This window comes from Triticum urartu, chromosome 5, assembly GCF_003073215.2.
Source record: "Triticum urartu cultivar G1812 chromosome 5, Tu2.1, whole genome shotgun sequence".
In the NCBI taxonomy this organism is placed as follows: Eukaryota; Viridiplantae; Streptophyta; class Magnoliopsida; order Poales; family Poaceae; genus Triticum; species Triticum urartu.
Window position 1 is genome coordinate 582912786 of NC_053026.1, and position 10311 is coordinate 582923096.

The 10311-nt window shown below is 46.9% G+C and overlaps 1 protein-coding gene across 1 annotated transcript; it reads left to right on the forward strand.

Annotated features, from left to right (window-relative positions):
• The first annotated feature begins 7430 nt into the window (after positions 1 to 7430).
• On the forward strand, positions 7431 to 8951 carry LOC125510942 (2-hydroxyisoflavanone dehydratase-like). Its single transcript, XM_048676229.1, has one exon. It carries the CDS (start codon positions 7582 to 7584, stop codon positions 8578 to 8580), a length of 999 nt encoding a protein of 332 aa, XP_048532186.1. The 5' UTR covers positions 7431 to 7581; the 3' UTR covers positions 8581 to 8951.
• The last annotated feature ends 1360 nt before the right edge of the window (positions 8952 to 10311 follow it).

The following is a 10311-nucleotide window of genomic DNA, read 5'->3' on the forward strand; positions in this document are numbered from 1 at the left end:
AATTCTTTATTGCATTTTGCTCCTGAGGAGATTATTAATAATGCAAACCAATTAGGAGTTTCACTAGGCGCTACTGATAATGAAATTTCCAATTCGGTGAATGATATGTTAGATTTAGAGGCGGAGCAGGCCTTAGAGACTATTCGTAATCTTGCTGCGGTCAAACCCATGAACGATGAGGAAATTGATGCGTTAGGGGTTAGAGTGCTAAATAATCTATGTGCGGATCTAGCACCTTCTAATCAGGAGTCTGAGGGCGATGATGCGCCCTTAGATGATGTAGATGTCGGTTCCTTTCAGCCCGGTTATGAGGACCGGGTGACGGAGCCCACTAAGCCAAAGCGTAAGTGGAAACGAAAGATTTATCCTGATTCTGCAGTTCGTAGGAGTGCTAGGATTCGGACTGCTAAAAAATTCCATGATGAACTATGAAAGGAATCTTTTGGAATAGCAGAGGTCTGAAGGACTTGGCTAAAAGAAGGTTTCTTGCTGAAGCTTCTCTGGAACATCGGTTAGATTTCATTGCTTTATCGGAAACCGGTAGAGAGAATTTTGCGCCGTAGTTTCTTTCCTCTCTTGTGGGTGGTATTGATTTTGACTGGCATTGTCTCCCGCCACGAGGTAGATCGGGAGGTATCTTACTGGGTGTGAGATGCGATTCCCTTGAAGTCCGGAGTGTAGTAATGGGTGACTTCGCGGTAAAGTTTCGAGTTAGGTCTAAAGTTGATGGGTTCAACTGGGCTTTGGTAGCGGTCTATGGTGCCGCACAACCCGAGCTTAAACCGGAGTTTCTGGCGGATCTTGTTCGGATCTGTGGGTCCGAACAGCTTCCGATTTTGGTCGGGGGGGATTTCAATATCATTAGGAGGAGAGAGGAGAAAAATAATGATAACTTTGACGGCAGGTGGTTGTTTATGTTCAATACCATTATTGAAAGCTTAGATCTAAGGGGGATAGAGCTTTCTGGTAGAAAGTTTACTTGGGCTAATGCTCTGCCAAACCCGACGTATGAAAAGCTTGATCGGGTTCTCGCCAGCGTGGAGTGGGAACAGAAGTTCCCTCTTGTTACGGTGCAAGCTCTCACGCGGGGAATCTCCGATCGCACACCATTGTTCGTTGACTCAGGGGAGCCGAACCATATGGGAAACAAAAACACCTTCTCATTTGAGATGGCCTGGTTCGAACGCGAGGGGTTCTTAGACATCATAGCCAGGGAGTGCGCCAAGGGTGTTGGAGGAAGGACAGCGGTCGAGCGCTGGCAGAATAAAATTAGGCATTTGAGAAGTTCCTTACGGGGTTGGGCTAAGCACCTCAGTGGGGTGTATAAGATTGAGAAGGATAGGCTCCTCTCTCTTGTACAGGCCTTGGACGTAAAAGCCGAATCCGCGATGTTGCTGCCTGCCGAGGTCCAGGTTAAAAATGAGGCAGAGAAGAGGCTGAAAGAACTTCTCCGCGAAGAAGAATTGAAGTGGGCTTTGCGTGCCAAGGTCCGCAAAGTAGTCCAAGGGGACGCGAATACTCAATTCTTTCACCTCATTGCTAATGGTAAGCACAGAAAGAAGCGGATCTTTCAGCTAGAGCAGGATGAGGGTACTATTTTAGGTCAGGATAATCTCAAAACCTATATTACCGAATACTATAGACAGTTATTTGGACCGCCGGAGGACAATTGTGTGTCCCTCGATGAGTCCAGGATCGAGGACGTGCCTCAAATGTCTGCTGCTGATAATGATATCCTGGTTGCCCCGTTCTCAGAAAAGGAGGTGTTCGATGCTATTGCACAAATGAAAAATAGTAAGGCTCCCGGTCCGGATGGGTTCCCGGCTGAGTTCTATAAAAAGTGCTGGCAAATTATTAAGGGGGATTTACTACCGATGTTTCATGATTTATTCTCTGGACAGCTTCAATTATTTCACTTGAATTTTGGAACTATCACATTGCTCCCGAAGAAAACGGATGCTGTGAGGATTGAGCAGTTCAGACCGATCTGCCTCCTCAATGTTAGTTTCAAAATCTTCACCAAGGTCGGGACTAATAGGCTCACACAGATTGCGCAGTCTGTGGTGCAGCAATCCCAAACTGCTTTCATGCCGGACAGGAACATCCTTGAAGGGGTGGTTGTTCTTCATGAAACGCTCCATGAAATCCATTCCAAAAAATTAGATGGAGTAATTTTTAAGGTGGATTTCGAAAAAGCGTACGATAAGGTTAAGTGGCCATTCCTCCAACAGGCATTGCGCATGAAAGGTTTTGATGAAGCCTGGCGCCGACAGGTCGAATCATTTACGCAAAAAGGGAGTGTGGGAATTAAAGTGAATGACGACATAGGTCATTACTTCCAGACACATAAAGGCCTAAGACAAGGAGATCCGATGTCCCCTATCCTGTTTAACATTGTGGTGGATATGTTAGCAATTTTGATAGGAAGGGCTAAGGAGAATGGTCAAGTGGGTGGGTTGGTACCTCACCTTGTTGAGGGAGGTGTTTCCATCCTTCAGTACGCCGATGATACAATCATCTTTATGGAGCATGATTTGGCCAAGGCGAGAAATATGAAGCTAGTGTTATGCCTGTTTGAACAATTGACCGGGTTAAAAATTAACTTTCATAAGAGCGAGTTGTTCTGCTTTGGTAGAGCCAAAGACGATCAGGAGTCTTATAGGCAATTGTTTGAGTGCGAGTTGGGGAGTTTACCCTTCTCTTACCTTGGTATTCCGATTCACCATCGTAGGCTAACAAACAGAGAATGGAAGTGCATCGAGGATCGCTTTGAGAAAAAACTGAGCTGTTGGAAGGGTAAGCTCATGTCATACGGAGGCCGTTTGATATTGATTAATTCGGTGCTCACGAGTATGCCTATGTTTCTCTTATCTTTCTTTGAGGTCCCAGTTGGTGTTAGGAAATGACTGGACTTCTATCGGTCGCGTTTCTTTTGGCAAGGTGATGAACTTAAAAGAAAATACCGGCTTGCTAAATGGGACATCATCTGTAGACCGAAAGATCAAGGGGGTCTTGGTATTGAAAATCTTGAAGTTAAGAACAGATGCCTTCTTAGTAAATGGTTGTGGAAGCTGTCTTCCGGGACTGAGGCCATGTGGGCGCAGATCCTCCGCAACAAGTACCTCCAGACTAAAACATTGTCCCAGGTCGCAGTCAGGCCGACTGATTCGCCTTTCTGGAAAGGGCTAATGAAAGTCAAACAATCTATGTTCAATAGGACGAGATTTGTTATTGGAAACGGTACAAGTACACGTTTCTGGGAGGATACTTGGCTTGGTGAATCACCTTTAGCCATTCAATATCCGTCTTTATATCGGATTGCTCAACGACGTGAGGTGTTCGTGGCAACGGTATTCCAATATGTCCCCCTTAATATTCAGTTTTGACGGTCGCTAGCGGGCAATCGTTGGGAAGAATGGCTCCATCTAGTTAGGAGACTGATGGAGGTTCAACTTTCTCGCCAACCCGATATATTGCGCTGGAAGTTGACTAGCTCTGGAGTATTTACAGTTAAATCAATGTATATTGATGTTATTAATTCGAATGCTATTCCAACTTCCAAGTATGTTTGGGCTGTCAAAGTTCCTTTAAAAATTAAAGTGTTTATGTGGTTTGTCCATAAACAAGTTATTTTAACAAAGGACAACTTGATTAAACGCAATTGGACAGGACCTACTAGGTGTAGTTTCTGTGATCGGGATGAGACGATTAAGCATTTATTCTTTGATTGCCCGTTGGCCAAAGTTCTATGGCGGACGGTCCATATTGCTTTTAATATTACTCCACCGACTTCGGTCAATGCTTTATTTGGGACATGGCTTAATGGGGTTGAGCCTGAATTAGCAAGACATATTCGGGTTGGAGTTTGCGCTTTGTTATGGACTATCTGGAATTGCAGAAATGATTTGGTTTTTAACAGAACATCACGGATTCATTTTTTGCAGGTTATTTTCTGAGCTACGACACTGATCCGTTCGTGGTCGCTACTCACTACGATGGAGGCCAGGGAGCATTTGGTTACTGGATCTATCCGTTGGGAGATGGTAGCTCGGGATATCTTCAACCGGTTTGGATGGCGGTCATGTAATAGGATAGGCAATTAGTTTCCCTATCTATTTTTAGCCAGTCGGTTGTGGCATCTTTTTCGGGCTAGTTTGTGTATCTAGCCGTCTGTCGCTCTGTGTGAGCTGCATTTATCCTTTGCTTTTTGTTTGGCTGGAGACTGTGGAACCTTATTGGCACCTTTTGTCATTTGGTTAATACGATGGTCGTATGCATCGTTCTGATGCAGAGGCCGGAGAGATCCCCTTTTCGAAAAAAAAATTCATCAAATAAAGAGGGAGCGCTCAAATAAGTTTGCGTGTTCATACTCCCTCGATCCTGGCACCGCCACTACTTACATCTTTGGCACGTAAACTCAGGGTAACGGCTTATTGCTAGGGTAAGATCGATTTCATATTGTGAGAATGGTTGACACCGGGAGAAATCTTCTAGCTAGCGAGATCGCTGCAAGTAGGATCATTCTAAAACATGAGGTAATCACTTTGTACACCTGAGATTGTGAACTCCTGAGCAAAATTATAGTCAGGAGAAAAAGTCTATCTGTGAAAATCCATCCGTTCACAGACATGAGATGTTCTAAATTTTTTTCCGACTCAGATATACTCCATCCGGTTTTTTTTGTTCGTATATAAGATTTGTAAAATCAAGTCTCGTAAAATTTGACCAACTTCATAGAAAAAAATATCAACATTCACAATATGAAATCAATACCTGTTTATGCATCAGGATTTAAAGTTTCATATTGTATAACTTTAGCATGATACTATGGAGGGAGTAGATGTTAATATGTTTTTATATAAAAATTTTTTTTGAAACAAGACAAAAGATTTGCCATTTTCATTGATTAAGGAAGAAGATTTTAGACAAATAGCCGCAAAGCGGGGAACAAAGAACTACTCTCGCGGCATTACAATATTCAAATGGGTGGCACCTGCCAAAGCCCAAAGATGGGCCTCCTCTTTGATCTTCGCGACGACCATCATCATAGTAGCGGCGGTGTTGCGGAATACCCTCGCGTTGCGCTCTTTCCAAATCTCCCAAGACATTAACATGAACAAGGAGGTGATTGCCTTTCTCTGGTTTCCACTCTCAATCACATTTTTAATCCACCATTCTTGAACCGAAACCTCAAATCTCCAGCTCCTCACCACATCACCATGTAGGCCAATCCACGCAGCAACCTGTACCCAAACACGTTGGGAGAACCTGCACTGGAAGAGAAGCGGGCAAAGGTTGCAGTTTGGCCAGCCACGACGGAGCAATCGATCAGCCGTCCATACTCTGTTTTGAATTATCAACCAAGCAAAAAACTTGCACTTCGGAGGGGCCCAAACCTTCCAAACAGCAGCAGGCATGATGCTAGTTGTGTGTCCTGCAAACTGTGCCATATAGGCAGTAGACGTCGAATATTCTCCTTGAGTGGCGAACTTCCAGTGGATAGTATCTTGCACACTATTGTTGAGGATAACAGAGGATAGTTTCTCCCTAAGTGTGCTGAACTCCTGTAGGTGCTCCAGGGTGATTCCATGATGGGTATCAATCTGACTAACCCAAAAATTGTTGAGGAGAGCAATTTGGACCGAGCAAGATTTCTTCCTCGAGAGGTCAAAGATCCTAGGAGCAATATCTTTGGGTCTCATGCCTTGGAGCCAGGATGATTCCCAGAACTTTGCCTTTCTTCCATCTCCAATGTGAACCGTGGTGGCCGCCGCAAAAATATCCCTATCATTGTCATTGCACGGCGTTCCCATCCCAACCCAAGTCTTGGGTGGGTAGCCCATTCATACCAGAGCCATCGCAATCGAAGGGCAGTAGCAAACTTCTCCAGGTTGAGGATGCCCAAACCACCGAAGATCTTGGGCTTGCAGACAAGTTCCCAATTGACCTTGCATTTTCCACCGGTCACCTTGTCACAACCCGCCCAAAGGTAGGCGCGTCGCAAACTGTCAATTTTCTTCCTCACTTCCACCGGCAATTCCAGGGGCGTAATATGATAAATAGCAATGGCAGTAAGCACGGCCTTGACCAAAACGATGCGGCCCGGAGCAGCCACATGCTTGGCGATCCAAGGCGGTAGCTTCCCAGCAACTTTATCTTCTAGGAATTGAAAGTGTATCCTCTTCAACCTTGTAACTGAAAGAGGCAATCCCAGATATCTCATTGGAAAGGTGGAGCGAATAGCGAGGAAAGCCTGAAGGACATCATCAAGATGAATGTTACCGCAGCGAATGGGTGCAACAAGACTTTTGATACAATTGGTGACCAATCCAGTAACATCACCAAAAGAGGCAAGAGTTGAAGCCAAAAATTGGATGTCATTTTTTATTGGCGAAACAAATATGGTGGCATCATCAGCATAAAGCGACGCACGAATAGGTCGACCTCTGAGTGGTTTAAGATGGCCTTGGGAAGTCGCCGTGGCCAGGATGTGGTGCGGCGGGTCTATAGCAAGGACAAAAAGCAACGGGGAGAGTGGGTCCCCTTGACGAAGGCCCCGACCATGTCTAATAGGGTCGCCGGCAGTACCATTAAGCAATACACGTGAAGATGCCGAGGAAAGAAGGGCGGTGATCCAATCTCGGAAGCGGCTCGGGAAGGGTCAAACTTTGAGAAGTTTGACTTCAAACAATTTTTATATGCAGAGTAAAAAGAACTCGAGGGAGTATGTACACGTATTTTAGTGTATCTGTTCATTCATTTCAATCTGAATGTAATTTATATTGAAATATGTAAAACATCTAATGTTTGTGAACAGCCGGAGTAGCATGTAATCTTTTGGAGCCAGTAAACTGGGTCGGTCAACCGTACCTATAGCTAGAGAAGCAGAAAATCTGTAGCGCCGTGCACGGGTTTCAGTGGCAGGCCATATGGGGCTGGCTGCGGAGTTGATACAACAGGGGCGGCGTGTTCTTGTTTGACTCTGCATATTTTGGTGAGTTTTGAGGCCGAGCATATACCGTGTGAGAGAATCTTGCACGAGCGGACGAGCTCCCACCACTACCGCATTTGCTGCATTCCCACGAAACAACTAACAAATTTTCTCCAGATCCAGGCGTTGGCTTCGAGGTTTCCATTTTTTCTTTTCTTTTCGAAATAGCTTCAGAAAAAATGTTGACAGAAGGAGGCGGCAAATTGCGGCCATTTTGGACTAAAGAAACACCATTTTCACCCATTGGACCAACTTAATTATGCTACTACGCAGCCTGTGAATTTTGGGCAAGCAGATCAGGATCCACAACCCTCCTTCCCTCAAAAAATAAAGAAAAATCGGTCAGAACTCTTCCATGTTCTACAACTACGACTAATCAGGATTAACCAATGGAATTAATCAATTCTTCTTCATTTTAAGTAGTGTAGTTGAGTTGCAGCAAGAAGCCAATCAACACAACACCAACCTAGCTTGAGCCATTTCTACTTGACCAGAGCAGAGCAAAGTCTACACGTCCCCTCAACCTCGGCCCGGAGTCCCAACCACCACCGTACCGTCGCCCCGTCGCCCAGATCTCGCCCGCGCGCGCGATGGCCGCCGCCGTCCCCATCCCGGCCCCGGCGCCCGCGGCCGACGACGAGATCGTCTACGAGTCCATGCCCTGCATCCGCATCTACAAGAACCGCGTCGAGCGCTACTTCGGCTCCGAGTTCGTCGCCGCCTCCGCCCACGCCGACGCCGCCACCGGGGTCGCCTCCCGCGACCGCGTCATCTCCCCCGAGGTCTCCGCGCGCCTCTACCTCCCCCGCATCGACCCCGCCAAGCCCGACAACGCCAAGCTCCCCGTCCTCGTCTACTACCACGGCGGCGGCTTCTGCCTCGGCTCCGCCTTCAACCCCACCTTCCACGCCTACTTCAACAACCTCGCCGCGCTCGCCGGCGTCCTCGTCGTCTCCGTCGAGTACCGCCTCGCGCCCGAGCACCCCGTCCCCGCCGCCTACGCCGACTCCTGGGACGCGCTCGCCTGGGTCGTCTCCCACGCCGCCCCCGCCGCCGCTGGCTTTGAGCCCTGGCTCGCCGACCACGCCGACTTCGCCCGCCTCTACCTCGGCGGCGAGAGCGCCGGCGCCAACATCGCGCACCACGTGGCGATGCGGGTGGGCGCGGAGGGGCTGCCCCACGGCGCCGCGATCCACGGCCTCCTCATGATCCACCCCTACTTCCTCGGCACCGACAAGGTGGCCTCCGACGACCTGGACCCGGCGGCGCGGGAGAGCCTGGCCAGCCTGTGGCGCGTCATGTGCCCGACCACCACCGGGGAGGACGACCCGCTCATCAACCCGTTCGTGGACGGTGCGCCGGGGCTGGACGCCCTGGCGTGCCGGCGCGTGCTGGTGTGCATCGGCGAGGGCGACGTGCTCCGCGACCGCGGCCGCGCCTACTACGACCGGCTCAGGGCGAGCGGGTGGAGCGGGGAGGCCGACATTTGGCAGGCGCCGGGGAAGGGGCACACCTTCCACCTCCTCGAGCCCTGCTGCGAAGAGGCCGTCGCCCAGGACAAGGTCATCGCCGAGTTCCTCAACAATTGATTGCATCTCATCACCATATATACTCAGGAAATCGGGAAATAAGCGCAGCTTCATCACTCAGTGGATGGATGCTGCTTTAACATTTCGGGTTCAGGATTCAGATTTGTGTTGGTGTTGTTCACCCATTGTTCAGAATTCAGGTATTGGGTTTACGGATGGAAGGGAGTCGCCATTGTTTGTGGCAATGGGTGCTGTATCAGAATTGCTGGAGGATATATGGTACATTCATAGTTTCATACAGAGATGATATTAGTATACTTGTTGTATTGGGCCCAAGGTTTACTTTGCGGTATATGTATTTCGGGAGTTCAAAGTTCAGGAATTCTTTCTCTTCGCTAATTTATTTATATATGTACTACAAGTTTCTGAAATTTCTGCTTGCTTGTTTGGCACTAGCCGCTTCGCTGCAAGAATGTCAGGTTACGCTTGAAATGAGAACGTTTCAAGTTCATTCTGTCTCCTTGTTGCATTTCCTCTGCTTGGCATGTCTATGGATGGAAGGCGAATCGCCATTGTTCAGGAATACTTGTTGGATTGGTGATCGAAGTTCAGGAATTCTTTGCATTGTATGCACTTCAGAGTTCAAAGTTTGGCAATTCTTTCCTCTTCGCTTATTCTATTTCTAGCTGTACAAGTTTCTGAAATTGCTGCTTGCCTGGTTGGTACTAGCTAGAGTTGAAAGCTCATTTCAGGTTCATTTGCTTCAACAGTTACGCAAAGTTATGTCTCGTAGTTGCATCTCCTCTGCTTAGCTAGCTGGTTTCACATGGCAAGATACCTTTGCTTAATCCCTGTTGCTTAGCTAGTCGGTTGCCATTTGATTATTAATCCCTGTTGTCTTCCATGTTGCACCATGAGCTGGTGACCATGTAGTGCTCGGTTATGTAAGTCAATGGTTCAGCTTATTATTCTCTCATTCTCATATCTTAAATGTTGCAAGATGTATAAAACAACTCTCTTCAGCTTCAGTTTCTTCAGCAAAGTCTTCAACTCTAGTGTCTTTAGCTACTCTTCAACTCAAAAGAAGGCACCTTAGTAGTGGCTCTCAAAATATTGCTAAGGTGCCTTCTTTTACTATGATCCATTGTTTCCTAGAATCAGCATATCCTAAAGTTTCAATGCATAGATGTCCAATAAGCAGAAAGCTCCAATGCTGCCGTCTGAAATTCATGTGGGCTTCGATTGTCAGCAAAACATTCAGTAAGTGATCTTTTCAGTTTTTTCAGAGCATTCTGTTTGTGCAGACTTGCAAATAGACTGTTGCTCCATTTGCCACCCAATAATCTACTCCCTCTGTAAACTAATACTCCCTCCGTTCCGAATTACTTGTCGCAGATATAGATTTATTTTAGTTCTAGATACATCTATTTCTGCGACGAGTAATTTGAAACGGAGGGAGTATAAGACATTTTAGATCACTAATCTAAAACATCTTATATTAGTTTACACAGGGAGTATCAATCTCTCAAGGTTTTGAGCCATGTTTGGGTTCGATGCTTAGGTCATGGCATTCCTTGGTGAGACCAACCGTGAAGACCGATCCTCTTTCTGACAACAAAGCTGACACATCTCCATCTGTCACCAAACAAATCTAGCAGCAGATGATGTGCTCTTTCGCACAATAGATAGAACATACAAGTGTGTAGTGTACATATTGATTTCACAACACATGTCTAATTTCCAAAAGTTCTGCACCATGTGTGAGAAAACAAGTAGAGTTCTTTGTTTTTT

What these genes read in the sequence shown, in the direction of transcription:
- LOC125510942 (XM_048676229.1), top strand. Translation starts at nt 7,582, where the DNA reads ATGGCCGCCGCCGTCCCCATCCCGGCCCCGGCGCCCGCGGCCGACGAC.